Raw genomic sequence first — 23,539 nt, 5'->3', positions numbered from 1 at the left:
TGATTTTCATGTTAATAGAAATAAAAAACAAACATGAGATTTATTGACAGAATCTTTAAACATCCAACAAAACGTCTAAAACACGTCAAGTCTCGTCCAGTAAAACATAAAACACAAACTTCAGACTGCTGCAAGAAACTAAAAGTCTGGATCTGAAGTCATCCATCGAGCCTGAAGCCTCAGACCAAAACAAAGATGGCCGACGGGCCTCCTCTTCCTCCTGGTGACATCATTTACCACCAGTGTGTGTGCGGTAGAAACTGGGGGGGTGGAGCCACGGAGCTGAGGCCCCGCCCCTCCGGCCGCCTCACTTGCCAGCGACCACAGACAACTGGTCTCTGATGCGTCCCAGTCCGTCCAGCATGGTGTCCAGAGACTCCCTGCTCAGCTCCACCGTCACCGTGGAAACCGACTCGCCGCCCACAGACGCACACGGATCCTCCACCTGAAAACACGCCACGTACATGACGTCATTCTGACAGACCAGGAGGTCACCTGACCTCAGAGACCAGGATGTACATGTTGGTTCACACCTTGAGCTGAACCAGGCAGGTCGGGACCGACATCCGGCTGATCGAGTCCGAGCCCGTTACCATGTCAACCCTCCAGTCCAAGTCCTTCAGCTGAGGGAGGGAAACTACACACACACACACACACACACATGTTTAATGGGTATCTTTGTAGGACGTCCTCACACAGGTAGACAGGCAAGTACAAGTACACACACACACACACACACACACACACACACACACACACACACACACACACACACACACACACACACACACAGGTAGATGAACGTGTGAAACTCACTCTGACGACCGGCTGCTTCCGTCCGCCATGTTGGACTGAAAAACAGCAGAGGGACACGTGATGATGTCATCACAGCCTGCAGTGACATCACACTGCATCGACCAATAGTTTCTACAGACTCAGAAACTCCTTCACTGTGTCTTTAATTGATTTTATTTCTGTTTATTCAACGCGCCCCTGGTGGCCCTCGGTGGTACTGCACATCCAGGAGACTACCAACAGTTTGTCTTTAAGTCTGGTTCTCTGGAGGTGTTGGTGGAACCCACCTGTTCTCCAGCAGGATCTTGGTGATCAGGTTCTTCAGGCTGGAGTGGAACGACTTGGGGAACACGGCGAGGATCTGCTCCGGAGAACCCAGGTTGGAGAAGAGGACGTGATGGGACAGAATGTGGAGGGACTGGATCAGCTGGAGGACAGAGACACGGGTCAGTTCAGTCTGGAAACTCAGTCCACCGAGACAAGACCAGAAGGTCCCGACAGGTCCACGGTCTGTTTGAACCTGCAGGTCTCGAGGACATCATGTGTCCTTCACATTAAATGTTTTTTTATTTTGTCCAGATTTGATTTTTGTTCCCCAAACAAAAGTCGCGTCCCCACAGTGTCACAGTGTGAACGGGTGTACGTCCCCACAGTGTCACAGTGTGAACGGGTGTACGTCCCCACAGTGTCACAGTGTGAACGGGTGTACGTCCCCACAGTGTCACAGTGTGAACGGGTGTACGTCCCCACAGTGTCACAGTGTGAACGGGTGTACGTCCCCACACCGTCGGTAACACCAGCACACGGAGACAGGTGTGTTACCTGTGCCGCCGGGGCTGCTGGGATACCGAGCGTCGCCGCGGTGCTCTCCGTCAGCCGGCGACTCGGACCCGAGTGACTCTGAACGCAGACGTCTCTCACCGCGTCTTTAGACGGAGCCTTCAGAGACAAACAAACAAACAAACAACAACAACAACATGAGGGCACGGTGGTCATGTGACCAGTTTTCAGTCCGAGAGCGGACACTTCCTCTAAAAGTCGGTGTCCGGGACCGATACCTTCAGGAGAAGCTGCAAGTTGTTGAAATCTTCGTTGGAAACAGCAGCAGCCATGTTGACATGTGACGTTCACTATGACGTGTCATGTGACAGGAAAATACCGCTACTGCTCATGGGAAATGAAGTACAACTCGGAAAAAATAAAGCTAAAGATAGAAAAAAAAACGGACAAAGCTTTAGTTAAAAAGGAATACAAAAGATTTTGGTTTAAAAAATTATTTATTTTATTTTACTTACCAAAAAAAAAAAAAAATCTTCAAAATTAAGCATAAAGATAAAGTACAGGTAGTTTAACAATATGATCAGGATGTTGAGGAAAAAACTATAATGGAAAGAAAAAGAAAAAAAAGAGAAAATGAACTAAATCTAAAAAACAAACAATAAAATCTAATGGATAATAATAATTCCAGCTTTTAATTAACTTAATAAACGTTTCAGACTGTAATAAACCTTCATAAAAACGGAACAATAACAAACTTTATTTCAGAATAAAACAGTCTAAATGATGACTTGATGATCAGAATAAACGGAGCAGGTCCCGGTGCGGTCCGGTCCGGTCCGGTCCCGGCGGTGGGGGCGGCTGCTGCGGTTACTCTCTGCGGGGAACGGAGCATCACAGACGGGATGATGGAGGCTGTCGGTGGACGGCGGAAGCTCCTCTGATCCCCAGTGTGTCCAAGATGTCGGTGTCCGGGATGAAGAAGCAGCTCCACAAAGCGAGCCAGGTAAGCGGACCGAACCGGGCCGAGCCGGTGTTATTAGGTGAGGTGTGCTGGGATGAATGAGCGGTGAACAAGTAATGTCCTTCTGTGTTTCACTGCGACACGCGGCCTGCTGCTGTTTACCGGAACCGAGCAACCGGATCACAGACTTTTAATGGTCAGGGACGGAAATCAGTTTTCATCCGCGGTTCGATCAGAATCCGACTGTGATCAGGTCCAAAGATCTGACGGCGTGTTTACATGTGAAGCTGCAGACTGACAGACCTGAAGGATGAACCACAGAACATTTCCTGGTTCTGAGGTTCTGGTACTTCATCAGTGTTCTGCTGCAGGTCTGTTTGAAAACACGTGAGGAGTTCTGATCAGATTCCCACACTGATCAGTCACCTGACCGGAAATAATCATCACTTCCTGTAAACGACCTGCAGCTTTCATGGTTCTCAGAACTTTCTGATCCTCAAGAGTCTTTCTGGAGACTCAGAAGAGTCCTGGACTCACAGGTTGGTCCTCAGAAACACTTGGACTCACCTGGACTCACCTGGGACTTACCTGGGACTCACCTGGGACTCACCTGGACTCACCTGGACTTACCTGGGACTCACCTGGACTCACCTGGGACTTACCTGGACTCACCTGGACTTACCTGGGACTCACCTGGGACTCACCTGGACTCACCTGGACTTACCTGGGACTCACCTGGGACTCACCTGGACTCACCTGGGACTCACCTGGGACTCACCTGGACTCACCTGGACTTACCTGGGACTCACCTGGGACTCACCTGGACTCACCTGGGACTCACCTGGGACTCACCTGGACTCACCTGGACTTACCTGGGACTCACCTGGGACTCACCTGGACTCACCTGGACTTACCTGGGACTCACCTGGACTCACCTGGGACTCACCTGGACTCACCTGGACTCACCTGCGTGGGTCTCTAACAGCTCTCCTCCTGTTTCAGCTGCTGAACGAGCGTCTGATGGGCGGCGAGGGAACGAAGCTGGACGAAGACTTCCTGAAGATGGAGAAGGTAATCGATGAAGAGAACCTGACGGAGAACCTTCCTGAGATCAGAACCGAGCCTGAATGTTCTCTCTGTGTCCCTCAGAGTGTCACAGTGTTCCACGCTCTGCTGACCGAGTTGCTGCCCAGAACCGCCGAGTTCCTGCAGCCGAACCCAGGTACCGAGTCCACATCTGTCAGTCGGCTCCACAGCTGGTTTTGCAGCCGGTTCTGGTTCTACAGTGCGTGTCGGTTCCATCATCTGAACCATCATTAAAGCTCTGAGTGTGTTTGTCTCTGCAGCTCACAGAGCCAGACTGAGCGTGCTCAACGGCGTGTCCAGGATGAGAGGACAGGGGAGGGTGTCGGGTTACCCACAAACAGAGAGCATGCTGGGAGACTGCATGCTGCACTACAGCCAGGAGATCGGACCTGCTTCTGAGTTCGGTACGAGGTTCGGTTCATCCGGGACAGACACACAATCACAGACGCACGGTCAACTCGGGACGCTGTCAGCTGATCAGGTCCTTTTTCTTTGCTCCATTGTCCTTTGGTCCGTCCCCCGGTCCGTCTCCCGTCCAGGCGGCGCTATGACTGATGTGGGTGGAGCTCTGCAGCAGGTTGCTCAGGCCAGGGACGTTCTGGATGTCAACGTCAAACGGTCCTTCATCGACCCGCTGCAGGACCTCCAGAACACGGAGCTGAAGGACATCAGGGTGAGACATCCACATGGAGGACAACACGTCCTGATGGACATCATTCATGAGAAGGAAACACAGACACAAACAGTTTGATGTAACCGTGTCTCTGTCTCTCTGTCTGTCTGTCTGTCTATCTGTCCCTCTGTCTGTCTCTCTGTCTGTCTGTCTCTCTGTCTGTCTGTCCCTCTGTCTGTCTGTCTGTCTGTCTCTGTCTGTCAGCACCAGCTGAAGAAGGTGAATGGCCGGCGGCTGGATTTCGACTACAAGCGGAGACGACGAGACAAAGTCCCGTCAGAGGATGTCCAGAAGACCTGGGACAAGTTCATCACGTCCAAAGAGCTGGCAGAGAGACAAATGTTCGTCCTGCTGCAGAATGACGTGAGTGAAGAACATATCAAATCCGTGGAGACGACTTTGAAGGACGTCGTCCATTAAATTTGATTCTGAAGGAACACTGAGTTGTTGCCATGACAACAGAGGACGTCTCCTCCTGCAGGTCGATCAGCTGGTTCACCTCGCGGCTCTCGTCGCCGCGCTGCTCGACTTCCACCGCGACGCCCACCGCACCCTGCTGGGTCTCCACGGCAACCTGCAGGCCAGGTGAGTCCGGCCCTGTCTGCGACCACAGCGCCACCTCTGGTAGAGAGCGACACGCGCACGTTCATCGCGTTTTTATTTTCCTTCAAACACACGAAGCTCAAACAACTGACGACAGAATATTTTGACTGTTTATCATTTTTACAACTCCTTTTTTTTTTTGTCACAATTTTTCTGATTTCACTTTGAAATCTTCTGGATTGATCGTTGACAAACGTTGACTTCCTGTTTGCGTCCCTCTCTGTGATGTCATCAGACTGACTGCTGCCAGCAACAAACCGGAGCGACGCTTCAGACCCAAAAAGATCCGGATCAGAAGTGAACACAGCGTCGGGTTCTACCAGCCGTCCGTCACCGGACCCTCAGGTTCTTCTACTACTGATCAAACAGCACTTCCTGTTTCCTGTTTAAGTCACATTTAAACTGTGTGTGTGTGTGTGTGTGTGTGTGTGTGTGTGTGTGTGTGTGTGTGTGTGTGTGTGTGTGTGCAGGAGAGCAGCTCCCTGTGCTGCTGTCCCGACCCGGCAGCCCCGTCCACGGTAAGAAACACCTTCGTCCTCCTCCTCCTCCTCCTCCTCTTCTTCATCACCATCAGTAAATCCAAACCAAACCGGAAACATACAAAGAGATGACTAATTAACTCGGATCAATAATCCGATCAGGGATCAGGTGGGCGGAGCGTGATGACGTCATTGAAAAGAGCAAAATCTGAAGTCTCCGTTTCATTGATTGACTTTCTTACTTTGTTGTCCACCAGAGGGAGCTGTTGTTCTGGTCCACTCTGATGGAGCGCTGACACTGAACATAATGTCTCTGTCCGTCCGTCCGTCCGTCTGTCCGTCTGTCTTCCAGCCGACAGTCAGCTGGTCCTGGATCAGCCCTGTTGCCGGGCGATGTACTCCTTCCTCCCGGACCGCGAGGGCGAGCTGAGCTTCAGCGAGGGCGACGTCATCGTCCTGACCGGTCGGGCCGACGCCCACTGGTACGAGGGCGAGCTGGGCGGCCGCTCGGGGCTCGTCCCCGTCAGCTACGTGGACGTGCTGGTGCCTCTGCCGTTGCCGTGACGACGTGGAGTGTGTGTCAGAAAAATATGCAAGTTTTCAGCTTCTTATTTGCACTTTTTCACGAATCCGTCGGTTCCAAAGGGAAGAACGGGCCGTCGGACCGGAGCGGCGCCGCTCGGTAGTGGGCGGGGCCTTCAGAGGGAAGTCACATGACGGGAACCGCTGCTCCACAGCACTTTACCGGTTTTACACAGAACAGCTTTAACAATATTTTATGTCATAAATGTTATCGATGGAGTTATTATTAGATATTTGAATAATATTCTGGTAGATTCAGAAGCTTTAGATCAGAAAATAGAATTAAACCGATAGAAACGACAATAAAACCACGTGACGGCCTGAATGTCGTTTTCACGTGTTTCAAACTTTTAGGCCGGAAAAATAAACTTTAGGAAACTTGTGTAGAAAACGGCACATTTAAGGACTCCTCAGCTGTTTCTGCATGTTTTAGATCGTCACTGAAAATTAGCCACGTAGGCACATACATGTACGTAATTAACACGCTACTGAAAACACGCAGAGAAACACAACCAAAGTCAGACGCTCATACAGGCTGAAAACAAAGGGAAGCAAAAGGTCAGACAGCAGCTGCTTCCTGTTAAAAACCACAGACTTTATATACATTTTAATTTTAATAGAAGACCTGTCGTCCCAGAATGAAGTTTAGACTCACCAACGTTTAGCGACTGTTCTTATTTTTATACGATGAATAAATCGGCTCACTTGAATGTAAACACCACCGCTGTAGGTCTGGAGATGAAACGTGTTCGATGACGCTCTGCTGACGATGTTTCTCAGTTTAATTTAACAAACAGCTGGAGAACATCCTGAAAACTCCTCATTATTAATATCCAGCTGCACTGATGCTCCTTAAAGAAACCTTTGTGCTGTTTGAAATAAATTCAGACCGTCAGAGAAACTCGTCTGTTGTTCAACCTCAGAATCTATTTCCGCAATAATAAATAATAAACCTTCCCTCATGTATAATTTGTGTTTTTTTATATTGAGCCGTTTATCTTTATCTTATTTTATTTTATTTTATTGTATTTTATGAGTGAACCTACATGTGATCTGTTTCCTGTATTTATAATATATTTTTTAAGTTAAATGAATAAAAGATATGAAATATGTCTATCTTGTTGTACTTAACTACATTTTCCGGCCACGCGTCATATTTGGGTTTAAAGCCGTCCGGACTGTCTAACCCGAACCGGTACCGGAGCTGTACATGTTGTATTTACAGCCTCCGACCGGCAGGAGTCGCTGCAGCGGTGGATCGTCTCTGTTCTGAACTTCCGCCTGCGGAGATTAACCCTCCACCGGAAGTTGGCTCGTCCTTTTTGACCAGGCCGATCCAACATGGTGGGTACCTTCTTCATGCTCTACCCGTAATATCCGACCGAATCCTGCCGTTTAACGGCTTTACATTCCGAACCGGTCTTATCTACGGAGACCGGACTCTTAGCCGAACCGGATGTTCGCTGTATTAACGACCGATGACTCTTAACGGAGCGGTTAACGGACGGTTTTGTGAGCGGAGCCGCCGTCCGGCTGAACGAGCCCCGGTTCGTGTTCCGGATTCCACCGGTTCAGTTTACCGGGAATCGCAGAACAACGCGACTGTTGGTAGTGTCGGTGCACGGGCCGTTAACGGGTAGTCCGCTCCGGAACACCCGCCGGTATCGAGAAGCGGGTGGGGGAGATGTTCCGGTCGGTTCTGAAGCGTCTGCTCCGAGTGGCCGGTTCGGTGTCGGAACCGTCTGCGTAGATTTAACTCGTGTTTACAGCTCGGTACCGAAGCGCAACGTGCGGCGGGTTGAACCGGACCGGTTCGTCTCATTCATCTCGGAGCTTCTGGTTCTGTCGGCTGTCCTGCAGATTTTCAGAATAAGAGCGTGTGGTGTGAGCAGGTGTTCTGACCCGGTGTTCTGACCCGGTGTTCTGACCCGGTGTTCTGACCCGGTGTTCTGACCCGGTGTTCTGACCCGGTGTTCTGACCCGGTGTTCTGACCCGTCCTCCGTCTGCAGGGACGAGTCAGGACCAAAACGGTGAAGAAGGCCGCCCGGGTCATCATCGAGAAGTACTACACTCGGCTGGGCAACGACTTCCACACCAACAAGAGGGTTTGTGAGGAGATCGCCATCATCCCCAGCAAGAAGCTCCGCAACAAGATCGCTGGGTCAGTCCGTCCTCTGTCCTCTCTCTGTCCGTCCTCTGTCCTCTACCTCCTGTCCGTCCTCTGTCCTCTCTCTGTCCGCTTCAGTCTGTCCTCCATCTTCTGTCTGTCCTCTGTCCTCCCTCTCTGTCTGTCCTCCCTCTTCAGTCTGTCCTCCCATCTTCTGTCCTCCCTCTCTGTCCTCCATCTTCTGTCCTCTCTGTCCTCTACCATCTGTCCTCCCTCTTCTGTCTGTCCTCCATCTTCTGTCCTCCCTCTCTGTCCCCATCTTCTGTCCTCCACCTTCTGTCCTCTACCTTCTGTCCTCTGTCCTCCATCTTCCGTCTGTCCTCCCCCTCTGTCCCGATCTTCTGTCCTCCCCCTCTGTCCTCCCCTGCATCGAAAGGTGATCGTGGCGTCCTTGTGGCCCGGTCATGTTAAACTGCAGGAACATGAAGTGAGAGCCTTCCCGTGTCTGCAGGACGTCACTTCCTGTCAGACCCTGGCGCCCTCAGACAGTCTACCTGGTCAGGTCTTCGTTTCCTGGGCAACACGAATTAGACACTAATAATAATAATAATAATAATGATAATAATAATAATAATAATGATGATAATAATAATGATAATAATAATAATGATGATGATAATAATAATAATAATAATAATGATAATAATAATAATAATAATGATGATAATAATAATAATAATAATAATGATGATGATGATGATGATGATGATGATAATAATGATGATGTGTGTGCTGCAGGTATGTGACACATCTGATGAAGAGAATCCAGAGAGGTCCGGTCAGAGGAATCTCCATCAAACTGCAGGAGGAGGAGAGAGAGAGGAGGGACAACTACGTCCCAGAGGTCAGTGAACGCATCGCCACACTCGTTTGTTATGTTTGTTGACGTTTATCAGAGTTAAAGACAGTAAACGGATCTCGGTCTGTTTGCAGACGAACTCCTATTCGTCCGTTTGTTCGGACCCGATGGACCTCGTCCAATCAGCTGCCTCCGTTTTTAAAGGAGCCGAATAATTAGAAAGTTTAAACCGGTTCGCTTCGTAAACCATCTTTGGAGACCTCATCCCTAAAGGAGGAGAGTCGAATAAATGACTTCATATCTCTGTTGCTTGGTAACCATCTGAGGCTCCAGGGGGCGCTGTGGAGCCTCAGGAGAGTTTAGTGAAGTCGGTTTGATCCTGGTGGTTTATTGAGTCCAGACTGAGGATGAAGTTTGGCCTTTTTCTCAGTTTATAAAAGCTGCAATACCAGCGAGCGCCACCAGAGGTCGCTCCATAGACTAAAAGAAGATTCAAGAAGACCTGTTTTTGGGGGCGTGTCTGTTTGATTGACAGGCCTGTGGTGCAGTCAGGTTACAGCTATCGGTGGGCGGGACGTAGTATCGTCAGGTTTCCAATCAGATCGGTCAGATCCACCGCTGGCTCCTCCCCCAGCTTGTCCAAATATGGTCACTTCCTGCTTTGAACTAGCAAAGATAGCGACGGGCATTCAATCCATTTGATTTGTCGACTCAAATCTACTGAACGTTTTTATTTCTTAACTCTCTGATGATGTCAGCGGGCGGCCACGCTTGTTTTTGTCCTTCCTGTATCGAAAGTGTCCACGGCGTGCCGGTCGCCGGGGACATCGATAGTACAGGAACAGGAAGCTGAGAGCGTTTCCCGTGTTTAAAGGATTCATCTGTTCCTTCTGAACCCTGAAGCTCTCAGACAGACCTCCCAACAGGTCAAAGGTCAACCCCTCAGTGTTTACTTGTCCAGGTGTGTCCTGTGTTTCACCTGCTCTGTGTTTACCTGTCCAGGTGTCTGCTCTGGACCAGGAGCTCATCGAAGTCGACCCCGACACCAAGGAGATGCTGAAGTTGCTGGTGAGTAACGGAGAACGTTTTCTGATGGATGCTGAGTTATTGATCCGGTTATTGATTACCTGGTTCAAACGAAAGCTCTCCGTATTGAATATGAAATATGATTCATATCATATCTCAGTAAAACCAGCTGATTGTTTCCCGCCTCCTGTATCGAAAGTGATCATGGCGTCCTCGTCACCAGATCATCGATAGTACAGGAAGAACAACGGAGAACCTTCCCGTGTCTGAAGGACTCACTTCCTGTCAGACCCTGGCGTTCTCACACACCTGTTCTATATCCTGTTCTCCTTGTCCTACCTGTCCTATACCTGTCCTCTGTCCCGCTCTAACGTGTCTCTGTCGTCCCCCTCCAGGACTTCGGCGGTCTGTCCAACCTGCAGGTGACCCAGCCGACCGTCGGCATGAACTTCAAGCAGCCTCGAGGAGTGTAGCGTCTGTAAAGTATCTGTAATAAAAACCTCTTGGACAAAAGAACGACTGCACGACTCGTCGTGTTGTGTTCAAGAACCTCCAGACTGTCACGTTAACTTCTGTTTCCTGTTTCAATAATAATGTTATGACACTTTGATCAACACGTGTTCACGTTGATAGAAAATCTGATTTAGTTTCCTTCAAACACTCTTTTTATTTCTGAAAGGAAGTCGTCTCATTAATGTCTTCTGATGCTGCGTTTACTGACCACAGAAACCCAGGAGTCGTGGTTAATGGCAACAGAAGCAGTTTTAATGCTCTCACGTCTCTACAGACTACTCAACACAATTTCATATATTTATTTTACATATTTGGTAATATATACAGATTAAACACACTCCTGCTGCGATCTGATTGGCTCACAGGCACTTGAGCAGGAAGAAGTTGCAGAAAGCTCCTCGGGGGCAGTCGCACATCTTCCCGATCCGAGATCCTTTCCTGATGGCGCAGTGCTCGCCGAGGTCGCACTGTGGACACGCACACACACACACACACACACACACACACACACATACACACACACACACACACGCACACAGTTAGACGCACTGATCACAGGTTGGGAACCACTGCTGTAAAGACGTTCACATTTTGCTTGAATACTCTTGTTCTGTTACTTTTACTTGAGTACTTCCTGTTTGAGACTCACCGAGGGAACCTGTCCGTACTTCTTCTCCCACGGATTGATCCTCTTCGTCTGCAGCCTCTCCAGCACTTCATGCAGCGCGCCGAGCTGAGGAAAGAACAGCACACACAGGATGCTCAGTGGGGCTCTAAAAACAGTCACAGTAAATATGGTATTATTTACATTTTAATGTATCATATCAGAAATATTTTGACTGATATTTTACATTTTCTGGATGATTCTAAAATTTCAGAACACTTTGACTTCTTTTTGTTTGGAGATAAAAAAAAAAATTTTTACTCCTGTGAAATATCTGGGAAAAAAAACTCCACCTCTGAACATGAAACAGAAATACATCAAATGATTTTTAATTGTTCAGATATAACCAAAAAATTATTTCACTGAAATTTAAAACAGAAAAATCCAACAGCTCAGAAATAATATCAAAAATACTTGAAAAACATGACATGGAGAATTTGTACTTTTACTAAAGTAAATGGTCAGGATATCTAATATATGATTTTTTTGATTAACAATCTATTTATTTTGCCATTTAAAAGATTTACTTACTATATAAGTTAGAAAATATATATTTACAAACTTCTTTATTGCCAAAAAAAGATTTAAATATTTAAACAGAAATAAATTGCATTTATTTTTAATCTTTCAAGGAAAAAAGATTTGAAAAATACAATTTCTATTTCACAGTAAGATTTTACATAAAATATATAAATAAAAGAGACAGATGAAGTGTTATTTACATGTTGGTATTATTCAGTAAATATCATTATTTACAAAATGATCAATATTTATTTATTAATTAAATAAATAACAGTAAACGCTTAAAAAACTGAAAACAGACTAAAGTTTAAAGTATGAATAGTTAAAGTGTTTCTAATTTAACAGCTGATTGTTGTTTATTGATCAGATATCGATCAGCTGCGCAGACTCAGACCCACCAGTCTGTTGGAGTTGTAGCGGGAGTCCTGCACGTCCCTCTCGTCCCTCTCGTCCCTCCCGTCCGTCTCGGCTTCCGTCCTTGCCGTCGGACACAGCGCGGACAGTAGCGCCGCGCACAGCACAGCTCGCGCCCACATGTCCACAAACAACAAACAACAACAACAACAAAGTGGCAAAGTTGAAGTTCCGGAGTCCACGAGCTGCCTGCTTCCTTTCTCCAGGTGATTTTCACGCGCTGACTGCAGGCTCAGCGCCGCGCGGGACCTTTGGACGAGTAGCCACGCCCCCTCCTAGAGCCTCCTGCTCACGTCACAGGTATGACGTAGCAGCTCTCCCATGATCTTAGAGTAATGAATCAATAATAATCAGATTTATCAATATATAAAACACAAACCATCCAATCACGAGCCTTCATCTTTATTAATCAAACCTTAACTTCTTGAATCTTCTTTTCTAATGAATGAGGGATTATTTTCAGATGGACCTCCAGAAAACTAATAAGAAGGAGTGACTTTAGCTAACAACACCGAGATAACTGATGGACACATTTTATTCACTTTGGATTTGATGAGAGAAGTTGAATGGGAGTCTATGGAGCCGGAGGCTTTTTGGAGCCGACCTCTAGTGGCACTCGCTGGTATTGCAGCTGAAGACACTTTTCCATACAGTCTGTGTTTCATTTCAGAATGTGACACGAGCGGTGGAGAGACGAGATCAGATTAAAGTTTATAGAAATAGAAATACAGACATATGTCTTCTTCTGTCTCCAAACTTCATGAAACGCAGACGTTCCGGTGAGCTGAGAGGTGGACAGGTGGGCAGGTGAGCAGGTGGACGGGTGGACAGGTGGGCAGGTGAGCAGGTGGACAGGTGAGCAGGAGGACAGGTGGGCAGGTGGACAGGTGGACAGTTCGGCAGGTGAGCAGGTGGACGGGTGGACAGGAGGACAGGTGGGCAGGTGAGCAGGTGGACAGGTGAGCAGGAGGACAGGTGGGCAGGTGAACAGGTGGACAGTTGGGCAGGTGAGCAGGTGAGCAGGAGGACAGGTGGACAGGTGAGCAGGTGGACAGGTGGACAGGTGAGCAGGAGGACAGGTGGACAGGTGAGCAGGTGGACGGGTGGACAGGTGGGCAGGTGAGCAGGAGGACAGGTGGACAGGTGAGCAGGAGGACAGGTGGACAGGTGAGCAGGTGGACAGGTGAGCAGGAGGACAGGTGGACAGTTGGGCAGGTGAGCAGGTGGACGGGTGGACAGGAGGACAGGTGGACAGGTGAGCAGGTGGACAGGTGAACAGGTGGACAGGTGGACAGTTGGGCAGGTGAGCAGGTGGACGGGTGGACAGGAGGACAGGAGGACAGGAGGACAGGTGGACAGGTGAGCAGGTGGACAGGTGAGCAGGAGGACAGGTGTACAGGTGGACAGACAGGTGAGATGATCAGTTCTCTGTCGATCTGAAGGTGACGGCAGACCGTTTATGGATGAAGTGATTTTCTCTGATGAATTTGTTGCTGCAGGAAACGAGCGAACGTCTCGGAGACAAACGAGCAGGATGAAGGTTTGAGTGTTCGCTGCGGTTTCCGATCTGTTTTTCATGTTTACAGCAGCGACGTGTTCCCTCCTGCAGCGCTGCTATTTATAGCTCATATCAGCGGAGGGATGAAGGCGACCGTCCACCAAACACAACTTCAACCTTCTGATAGCAACAAGCTGCATGTTCACACGGAAACAGACCGAAGTCTTCCTCGAGTCACGAAGGACGCGTGAACACAAAACACTTTTCACACGCAGGAGGCCGACAGACGTTCGGCGTCGCGACGCTTAATGGAAGCAGACAAAATCCTACGTAAACAAACACATACGAGGCAATAAGATACGACACGTTAACATAGAACAACGTACGATACGATAAGATACGACACGTTAACATAGAACAACGTACGATACGATAAGATACGACACGTTAACATAGAACAACGTACGATACGATAAGATACGACACGTTAACATAGAACAACGTACGATACGATAAGATACGACACGTTAACATAGAACAACGTACGATACGATAAGATACGACACGTTAACATAGAACAACGTACGATACGATAAGATACGACACGTTAACATAGAACAACGTACGATACGATAAGATACGACACGTTAACATAGAACAACGTACGATACGATACGATAAGATACGACACGTTAACATAGAACAACGTACGATACGATAAGATACGACACGTTAACATAGAACAACGTACGATACGATAAGATACGACACGTTAACATAGAACAACGTACGATACGATAAGATACGTTAACATAGAACAACGTACGATACGATAAGATACGTTAACATAGAACAACGTACGATACGATAAGATACGTTAACATAGAACGTACGATACGATAAAACAACGTACGATAAAATACGATACGATCACACACCAGACAATAAAATGCAATTACGTCAGATCTGACTAACTACGAGCGTTGGACGGTTCCTGTAATAAATGTGATGAATCATCGTTTATTTCGAACCACTGAATGTTTTCACAGTAAACTGTTCTGAGGGAAGTTACAGACTTTTACACAAGTTCACTTTGCGCTCTGAATGCTAACTCCTTTAGCAAGTTAGTGCTAATGTTACAGCCAATGAGCTATGAGCGCCCTCTGGTGGTGTTTACAACCTTCGTAGTTCACGCGTTGTGTCGGAGGTCATGATGATGATTCATATGTTGTAGTTTTTCTTCGTTTTATAAAAACACGTCTCTTCTTCTCCCTCCGTCGTTATGACTTGTTTTTCTGCCTGTTAGCGTGCTAAGCCGTTAGCCTTCGTGGCTTCTCGACGTTTATTCTGGTTTCTGTTTTGTGTTCAGTTGGAAGTTGTGACGCGTCGGCCATCTTTAGTAACAGTTTATAATGTGGAGATGAAAGTGTGTAAGACGCGTACAAGGAGGATATCTTTGGTTCCTGGTGGAGTTTTTAAATCTCTCCTGTTAACGCGGTACAATAAAAACACGGCGAGTCGCGGTTCCTTTGTGTCGCTCGTCTCCGGACCGTCAGACTCGATGATCCCGGACGTTTATTAAGAGCACGAACTGAGCGGATTGTCGACCAGCGGCGTCCGAGGCGCCGCTTCAAATCCTCCTGTTGTCAGCGCGGCTTTACGGCGGCGGCGTCTCGAGACGACGGACTTTAAGAAACTGCTGCCGGCTTTAAGGCGCCGACATGTGTGATGTCAGCGAAAACTAAACCTGCAGTGAGAAGAAGGAGGTAAGAGGTTTAAGACCCGCCGCCCAAAATCCTCTGACTGCTGATGAGGAGCGTGAAAGCTGCTGCATCACCTCTTCTTCGGTGGTGGTTTGATTTTGTGACTCCTCCTCCTCCTCCTCTGCTGTCACCATGACAACCACAACGTCTGTCGAACACAGAATCAGACAACACCTCTCAGTCTGTCTGTTTAACCGCTCATCATCACTGTCGTTGTTTTTAATTCTGCTGGTGTCCCTGACCAGCAGTGTGTTTGTGTAGAAGCTCCACCCTCCTCCACTTCAGATTCTGTCCGTCACCATCTTTGCTAGTTCGGAGCGGTTTGGAGCAGGAAGTGACCATATTTGGACGAGCTGGGGGAGGAGCCAGAGGTGGATCTGACCGATCTGATCGGAAACCTGACATACTACGTCCCGCCCACCGATAGCTGTAACCTGACTGCACCACAGGCCTGTCAATCAAACAGACACGCCCCCAAAACCAGGTCTTCTTGAATCTTCTTTTCTAATGAATGAGGGATTATTTTCAGATGGACCTCCAGAAAACTAAGAAGAAGGAGTGACTTTAGCTAACAACACCGAGATAACTGATGGACACATTTTATTCACTTTGGATTTGATGAGAGAAGTTGAATGGGAGTCTATGGAGCCGGAGGCTTTTTGGAGCCGACCTCTAGTGGCACTCGCTGGTATTGCAGCTGAAGACACTTCTGGATCAGAACCATTTTACAGACCTGAAGCTACGAACACTTTTATGTTAATACTTAGAACCTGAAGACACGAAGCCCCGCCCACCTATACCAAAAACCTGACTGCACCACCAGGCATGTCAATCAAACCAGAGTAACTTCCAGAAGGACCAGAATGCTGATCAGAAGGAGGGAATTTAGCAAATGACATCATAATGACTGATGGAAAACATTTATTGGCTTTGTATTTAAGGAGAGAAGTTGATGCTTTTTGAATGAGAGTCTATGGAGCCGGAGGCTTTTTGGTGACGGCGGGTTTTCCTCCATCAGGTGTTGCAGCTCTTCTCCTCCCGATGCTGTCAGAGCTGTGAAATGAGAAACATCTTAAACCACATAATCTCTGAAATCCCACCGACTGTATCGAGCGCTGCATCATCATCATCATCATCATCATCCTCCAATCTCCTGCTCCATCCGGCTCCATCACGCTGTGTCCAGCCCGACCGTTAATCACCTCCTGCTATCTTTTAATTGCTGCTGCGGACTCAGTCTCAGTCCGATTTCTGAGGCTTTTTCACGATGAGTCATCAAACTTCAGAGGAAGTTCTGAAGGCAGAGCTGAAAAACATCCTGATGAGAAGACTGGATCTGTGGCAGGATTACAGACACACAAAAAAAAAAAAAATCCTCCCAGAGACTTCACAGGAACACGTGAAAACAACACAAAACGACCTGACCCCTAATTAGCTAATCAGCAACAGTCAACAGACACGCCCCCAAAAACAGGTGTTCTTGAATCTTCTTTTCTAATGAATGAGGGATTATTTTCAGATGGACCTCCAGAAAACTAAGAAGAAGGAGTGACTTTAGCTAACAACACCGAGATAACTGATGGACACATTTTATTCACTTTGGATTTGATGAGAGAAGTTGAATGGGAGTCTATGGAGCCGGAGGCTTTTTGGAGCCGACCTCTAGTGGCACTCGCTGGTATTGCAGCTGAAGACACTTCTGGATCAGAACCATTTTACAGACCCAGAACTTTCTGGGAACTAAAAAAAACTTCTGACAGAAAACTTTACTGAATAGATGAGTCACAGTGAGTTAGAGGATGGAGCCTCTGTTTGTGTTTGATTGACAGCCCGTCGATGACACTCTGCAGTCTTTGTCACCAACTGTCCATCTTCCTCAGCCGGCGTGAGGCAGAGGAGGATTTAAGTTTTAATTCAGGAGGAAGACGAGCGTCCAGCCTGCAGCGGCTTAACGAAGAGGCTGACATAAAGCTGCTGATGTAGGAAACAGGAGGAGGAAGGTGGCGGTTACATAACGACCTCAGAGAGGCTGAACTTCAGCAGCAGAGTTAGTTTGTGAAGTTGGAGTCCTTTGATCAGCGGCCCCGCCTCCCTCTTTGAATCTCCGCCTCTTTGAAGCTGCGGACGGACGGAGCTAATGAGCTGCTCTCTCTGGTCACTGTTAAGTTTCCTCCTGATTCTCTGTTTGAAGAAGTTTGTTATTTTATGAGTTTCGATCACAGACTGTTTATAAAAGAGTTCGTAGCTTCAGGTCTGTAAAATGGTTCTGATCCAGAAGTGTCTTCAGCTGTAATACCAGCGAGTGCCACTAGAGGTCGGCTCCAAAAAGCCTCCGGCTCCATAGACTCCCATTCAACTTCTCTCATCAAATCCAAAGTGAATCAAATGTGTCCATCAGTTATCTCGGTGTTGTTAGCTAAAGTCACTCCTTCTTATTAGTTTTCTGGAGGTCCATCTGAAAATAATCCCTCATTCATTAGAAAAGAAGATTCAAGAAGGCCTGTTTTTGGGGGCGTGTCTGTTTGATTGACAGGCCTGTGGTGCAGTCAGGTTACAGCTATCGGTGGGCGGGGCTTGGTATTCTTGAATAAAGTCAGATCCATCGCTGGCTCCTCCCCCAGCTCATTCACGAACCAACGGGGAACTAACTGATGGTTGCCCTCGGTCTCCATTGAAATGAGGCACACTGAACACGACTTCTATTTATGATAATAATTAATTCATTATTCACTGAGTAAAATGCTGAAATGACCTCTGATGAAAAGAAAACACACACAATCAATGAATGACTTCATTATCATCAGTTTACAAATTGTTTCCATTACAAAACTTTTCAAACCCACCAATAAGAACTCCTGTCTCCTCCATCAGGCCCCGCCCACTACACCCAGAAGTTTTGGACGTTTAAACCAGAGTTCCGATTCAGCTTCAAAACTCTCCGACACAAAAAACCTCAGAGAAATTGAGACATCATTTTTTATTCTGTTTGTTTACGCTGCTTTTAAACAGACACTAATGTACCTCCGTACACAGCCAGCAGAGGGCGACACACAGCACCAGGTGAGTCGATAGGAGCAGGAGGAAGAACTGAACCTGAAGTCTGAGGAGTATTTTTATAAACAATTCATTCACACAGAAGCATTTTAATGTTGAAGGAAGTTGACTGAAACAGCTGCATCATTAAATCTGTTGTCACCAATCATCCTAAAAACATCATGTGTGTACGTGTGTGTAGTTTAAAGGTGTGTGTGTTTGATTGTTTCCTCCTGGTGAACCTGTCAGTGTTCAGTGTTGTTTCTCCAGCAGTCAAACAGCGCCCCCTGCTGTCTGATTCATGTCGTTGTTCAATTTGATTTGCTGTGTTTTTAACTCTTTATTGTTTATCAGACCTGTTTTTCTTTTGCTTTTATTTTGGTGTTGTTTGATTTTTTTTTCCCATGTGGAGCAGTTTGAGCTGCATGTTTATTTGATCACATGACAGGAAGAGGAAACTCTTCCTCCTTCATGTGTCTTCAAAATAAAACAGCAGCAAACACACAATTTTATTTCCAGGAAGTTTGAACCTCAAATGAAAATCAAAGTTTATTTGATGGTTTTGTTCATGAAATGAAGAGGAAAGGGACCTCGTCTTCCTCTTCCTCCTTCTCCTCCTCTTCCTCCTCCTCTCAGCCTGCAGCCTCTCTCAGTCTCCTCAGCACCTCCTCCGGACTGAGGGAGGCGTCCACTCTGATGAGTTTGTCTCTGGACCGGGAGCCCTGAAGAGATGAAGTGACAACAGGAAGTCATCGATTTTAAAGGATTAAAGGAGTTCAAAGGTGAAGAAGTGATGAAGACGAGTTCGGATCTTCAGTCGTCTGAACCTTGTCGAGGGAAACATGGCTCCTCTTCAGCTCCAGGACTTCAGCCAGGAAACGGACCAGCTCGGCGTTGGCCTCCCCGTCTGCAGGGGGCGCTGCGACGGCCACGCCCACCGCCTCCGCAGACACACCTGGAGGAAGGAGAGAAGAAGAAGATGAGCCATGCCAGTTTCAGTGTGTGTTTGAACAGTGTGTGTTTCAGTGTGTGTTTAAACAGTGTGTGTTTCAGTGTGTGTTTAAACAGTGTGTGTTTGAACAGTGTGTGTTTCAGTGTGTGTTTAAACAGTGTGTGTTTCAGTGTGTGTTTCAGTGTGTGTTTCAGTGTGTGTTTCAGTGTGTGTTTGAACAGTGTGTGTTTCATTGTGTGTTTCAGTGTGTGTTTGAACAGTGTGTGTTTAAACAGTGTGTGTTTCAGTGTGTGTTTGAACAGTGTGTGTTTCAGTGTGTGTTTCAGTGTGTGTTTGAACAGTGTGTGTTTAAACAGTGTGTGTTTAAACTGTGTGTTTGAACAGTGTGTGTTTCAGTGTGTGTTTGAACAGTGTGTGTTTCAGTGTGTGTTTGAACAGTGTGTGTTTCAGTGTGTGTTTCAGTGTGTATTTGAACAGTGTGTGTTTCAGTGTGTGTTTGAACAGTGTGTGTTTAAACAGTGTGTGTTTCAGTGTGTGTTTGAACAGTGTGTGTTTCAGTGTGTGTTTAAACAGTGTGTGTTTAAACAGTGTGTGTTTCAGTGTGTGTTTGAACAGTGTGTGTTTCAGTGTGTGTTTGAACAGTGTGTGTTTCAGTGTGTGTTTCAGTGTGTGTTTGAACAGTGTGTGTTTCAGTGTGTGTTTGAACAGTGTGTGTTTCAGTGTGTGTTTGAACAGTGTGTGTTTCAGTGTGTGTTTGAACAGTGTGTGTTTCAGTGTGTGTTTGAACAGTGTGTGTTTGAACAGTGTGTGTTTCAGTGTGTGTTTCAGTGTGTATTTGAACAGTGTGTGTTTAAACAGTGTGTGTTTCAGTGTGTGTTTGAACAGTGTGTGTTTCATTGTGTGTTTGAACAGTGTGTGTTTCAGTGTGTATTTGAACAGTGTGTGTTTCATTGTGTGTTTGAACAGTGTGTGTTTCAGTGTGTGTTTCAGTGTGTATTTGAACAGTGTGTGTTTGAACAGTGTGTGTTTCATTGTGTGTTTGAACAGTGTGTGTTTCAGTGTGTGTTTCAGTGTGTATTTGAACAGTGTGTGTTTCAGTGTGTGTTTGAACAGTGTGTGTTTCAGTGTGTGTTTCAGTGTGTGTTTGAACAGTGTGTGTTTCAGTGTGTGTTTGAACAGTGTGTGTTTCAGTGTGTGTTTGAACAGTGTGTGTTTCAGTGTGTGTTTGAACAGTGTGTGTTTGAACAGTGTGTGTTTCAGTGTGTGTTTCAGTGTGTATTTGAACAGTGTGTCTCTGGACGCCCGTCAGGACCTGTGATGCTGTTGTGTTTGGACCCGGGCTTCACGTGCACTGCGATGGTCACAGCTCCACTTTTATCTCGGCCCACTGGACCTGAAGCTTCCTCTGCAGCGGCGCCACCTGCTGGCTGCAGCTTCACCTGTGGACGACACCACGGGTCACTTCAGGTGAGGAGTCAGGTGACCAAGACCTCTGCATCCACTCAGAAACACTCCGTCACGGTCGTGGAGGGTTTGTGATGTCACTGCTGAATGTGTGACGTAATCGTCACACGTTAAATCAAACTGAAGTCTTTTATTGTGAAATAAGTGAATAAACTGCATCCATCAGGCGACTGAAAGAACTTTAAACTGTTCATGATCTACAATAATTTTAAAACGGAAAATATTTAAAGGCTTTAAATATAAATAAAAAACAGAAGAAAACTTTAAAAACCGACCACCTTCTGTTTTTTGGGCATCTGTCTGTCTCCGGACGGGCTCCGTGCTCGCCGGGTGTCACCGGGCGGAGGAGGCGGGCTGGCCCGGCAGAGAGCCGCTGACCGGCGGCTGAGCCCCGGGACACAGTCCGGTGTCGGTAAACGGCTTAACGCTACGAATCCGGTTGTTTGAAGAGTCGCGACGGTCCTCATGAAACCAGCAGCGGACCGGGAAAACATCCGCTGCTTGTTAGCTTGTAAGCTGTTAGCACAAAACGTAAACAGCACGACTTCCGCTTTTCAAAATATCTACATCCGGGCTACTTCAGAATAAAAGCTTTGATAATCAGTAAAGATTTACAACGATTTTCTCAATTTTCACCTGAAATATCTGAAAGTCTGCGATCAAATGTAACTCAGTACATTTACTGACAGTCTGAGCTGCAGCCCGTCATCAATACTTAGGATTTATATCTACAGATATTTATTAACAAATCTGCCTAAACAGGAAGTGTCTGGTCTGTCAGAGTGAATCCACCATCAGACACAGAATGAATGTTGAAGCTTCCTGCAGCCGGTTGAATGTCGTCGTGTTCGCTGCAGCCGCAAGCATCAAATATGAACAACTGCAACAGCACTGCTGATGAATAATGGATGGATGGCCACGTGTGTGTGTGTGTGTGTGTGTGTGTGTGTGTGTGTGTGTGTGTGTGTGTGTGTGTGTGTGTGTGTGTGTGTGTGTGTGTGTGTGTGTGTGTGTGTGTGTGTGTGTGTTGAGGTATCCCTCCACATGTATGACGATAACTCTGTCCATCGTTCTGTCAAAAAGAACAAACCTGTTCAATCACGTGAGACATTTATAAGTTATTCTTACAGACTGTTTATAAAAGTTCGTAGCTTCAGGTCTGTAAAATGGTTCCGATCCAGAAGTGTCTTCAGCTGCAATACCAGCGAGTGCCACTAGAGGTCGGCTCCAAAAAGCCTCCGGCTCCATAGACTCCCATTCAACTTCTCTCATCAAATCCAAAGTGAATAAAATGTGTCCATCAGTTATCTCGGTGTTGTTAGCTAAAGTCACTCCTTCTTCTTAGTTTTCTGGAGGTCCATCTGAAAATAATCCCTCATTCATTAGAAAAGAAGATTCAAGAAGACCTGTTTTTGGGGGCGTGTCTGTTTGATTGACAGGTCTGTGGTGCAGTCAGGTTACAGCTATCGGTGGGCGGGACGTAGTATCATCAGGTTTCTGATCAGATCGGTCAGATCCAACGCTGGCTCCTCCCCCAGCTCGTCCAAATATGGTCACTTCCTGCTCCAAACCGCTCCGAACTAACAAGATGGTGACGGACAGAATCTGAACTGGAGGATTCATAATGTTCACAAACCAACTGGACTCACCTGTTGATTGTGTGTGTGTGTGTGTGTGTGTCTGTCTGTGTGTGTGTGTGTGTGTGTGTGTGTGTGTGTGTGTGTGTGTGTGTGTGTGTGTGTGTGTGTGTGTGTGTGTGTGTGTGTGTGTGTGTGTGTGTGTGTCTGTGTGTGTGTGTGTGTGTGTGTGTGTGTGTGTGTGTGTGTCTGTCTGTCTGTGTGTGTGTGTGTGTGTGTGTGTGTGTGTGTGTGTGTGTGTGTGTGTGTGTGTGTGTGTGTGTGTCTGTCTGTCTGTGTGTGTGTGTGTGTGTCTGTGTGTGTGTGTGTGTGTGTGTGTGTGTGTGTGTGTGTGTCTGTGTGTGTGTGTGTGTGTGTGTGTGTGTGTGTGTGTGTGTGTGTGTGTGTGTGTGTGTGTGTGTGTGTGTGTGTGTGTGTGTCTGTCTGTGTGTGTGTGTGTGTGTGTCTGTGTGTGTGTGTGAGGTGCAGACTCCACCTCATATTACACACACACACAGAGCTGATAAGTATTCAAACCTTGTCTAGACTGCATCAAGAAATCAACCCCCCCTCTCCTCCTCCTAGTCTCTGCATCTATGCTTCAGGATCTCCTGGGTCCAGACAGGAGATCAGAGGAGGGAAACCCCGCCTTCTTCCCTCTGATCCAGCAGGCGAGTAGAAACTCTCTCTTTTATTTATTCATCAGTAAATATTCAGCTGAGCTTTATTAAAATCAAATTTAAATTAATTTAAATTAAAACCCTCTGAACGTTAATTTAAATGAGGACAGAGTCACATGCGGCGATGAGCGACGCCTCCTTCAGGTGCTCTTATGTAACAGCGCGGGTTTAATGGGGCAGAATCCCAAACAGCTGCTTCATGTTCAGAACTACACGCTTCCTGTTGTGTTACTGAAGGCTGTTTGTTACAGACACACACACACACACACACACACACACACACACACACACACACACACACACACACACACACACACACACACACACACACACACACACACACACACACACACACACACACACACACACACACACACACACACACACACACACACACACACACACACACACACACACACACACACACACACACACACACACACACACACACACACACACACACACACA

The 23,539-nt window shown here is 47.0% G+C and overlaps 5 protein-coding genes and 3 non-coding genes across 9 annotated transcripts in view; 5 read left to right on the top strand and 3 right to left on the bottom strand.

Moving 5' to 3' along the window:
* cunh15orf40 (chromosome unknown C15orf40 homolog) overlaps positions 1-21,309 on the bottom strand; it is a 108,892-nt gene extending 87,583 nt beyond the window's left edge. Inside the window, exons 1-4 of one of the 2 annotated variants that reach the window (XR_011312272.1) lie at positions 21,054-21,309; positions 20,624-20,750; positions 19,187-19,314; positions 18,552-19,081 (exon numbers count right to left, since the gene is read on the bottom strand). Coding sequence is in view for 1 of the 2 variants with exons in the window: in XM_069724482.1 (XP_069580583.1) it covers positions 18,992-19,081; positions 19,187-19,314; positions 20,624-20,750; positions 21,054-21,269 (561 nt within the window). In the remaining variant the exon portion in view is untranslated. Of the gene's footprint in view, positions 1-18,304; positions 19,082-19,186; positions 19,315-20,623; positions 20,751-21,053 lie in introns of those variants that run through there. The other variant, XM_069724482.1, reaches the window with a different exon arrangement.
* commd9 (COMM domain containing 9) lies at positions 15-1,950 on the bottom strand. The gene is made up of 6 exons (XM_069724487.1): positions 1,854-1,950; positions 1,618-1,734; positions 1,083-1,222; positions 817-851; positions 534-637; positions 15-445 (listed from the first exon to the last, which is right to left on the bottom strand). Exons 1-6 carry the CDS (start codon positions 1,905-1,907, stop codon positions 308-310), a joined length of 588 nt encoding a protein of 195 aa, XP_069580588.1. The 5' UTR covers positions 1,908-1,950; the 3' UTR covers positions 15-307.
* sh3gl3b (SH3-domain GRB2-like 3b) lies at positions 2,391-7,071 on the top strand. Its single transcript, XM_069724459.1, has 10 exons — positions 2,391-2,578; positions 3,539-3,607; positions 3,686-3,758; positions 3,883-4,026; positions 4,162-4,295; positions 4,500-4,658; positions 4,777-4,880; positions 5,134-5,243; positions 5,369-5,416; positions 5,730-7,071. The coding sequence occupies exons 1-10, from the start codon at positions 2,534-2,536 to the stop codon at positions 5,939-5,941; spliced, it is 1,098 nt and encodes a 365-aa protein (XP_069580560.1). The 5' UTR covers positions 2,391-2,533; the 3' UTR covers positions 5,942-7,071.
* On the top strand, positions 7,201-10,468 carry LOC138636443 (small ribosomal subunit protein eS17). The gene is made up of 5 exons (XM_069724461.1): positions 7,201-7,303; positions 7,970-8,121; positions 8,866-8,971; positions 9,929-9,994; positions 10,348-10,468. Exons 1-5 carry the CDS (start codon positions 7,301-7,303, stop codon positions 10,423-10,425), a joined length of 405 nt encoding a protein of 134 aa, XP_069580562.1. The 5' UTR covers positions 7,201-7,300; the 3' UTR covers positions 10,426-10,468.
* LOC138636467 (small nucleolar RNA SNORA71) lies at positions 8,490-8,615 on the top strand. Its single transcript, XR_011312275.1, has one exon. It is a non-coding gene; the product is annotated as a small nucleolar RNA SNORA71 (small nucleolar RNA).
* On the top strand, positions 9,711-9,839 carry LOC138636465 (small nucleolar RNA SNORA71). The gene has a single exon (XR_011312273.1). It is a non-coding gene; the product is annotated as a small nucleolar RNA SNORA71 (small nucleolar RNA).
* Positions 10,138-10,260, top strand: LOC138636466 (small nucleolar RNA SNORA71). Its single transcript, XR_011312274.1, has one exon. It is a non-coding gene; the product is annotated as a small nucleolar RNA SNORA71 (small nucleolar RNA).
* On the bottom strand, positions 10,688-12,277 carry cart2 (cocaine- and amphetamine-regulated transcript 2). The gene is made up of 3 exons (XM_069724462.1): positions 12,050-12,277; positions 11,115-11,198; positions 10,688-10,932 (listed from the first exon to the last, which is right to left on the bottom strand). Exons 1-3 carry the CDS (start codon positions 12,185-12,187, stop codon positions 10,825-10,827), a joined length of 330 nt encoding a protein of 109 aa, XP_069580563.1. The 5' UTR covers positions 12,188-12,277; the 3' UTR covers positions 10,688-10,824.
* Positions 21,310-23,539: the final 2,230 nt, after the last annotated feature.

Source organism: Brachyistius frenatus, unplaced genomic scaffold, assembly GCF_029030835.1.
Source record: "Brachyistius frenatus isolate BFR_SWC_R1_liver_20210118 unplaced genomic scaffold, ASM2903083v1 Contig_378, whole genome shotgun sequence".
Taxonomy (NCBI): Eukaryota; Metazoa; Chordata; class Actinopteri; family Embiotocidae; genus Brachyistius; species Brachyistius frenatus.
The sequence above is the reverse complement of the archived record's forward strand: the minus strand, read 5'-3'. Positions and strand labels throughout refer to the sequence as shown.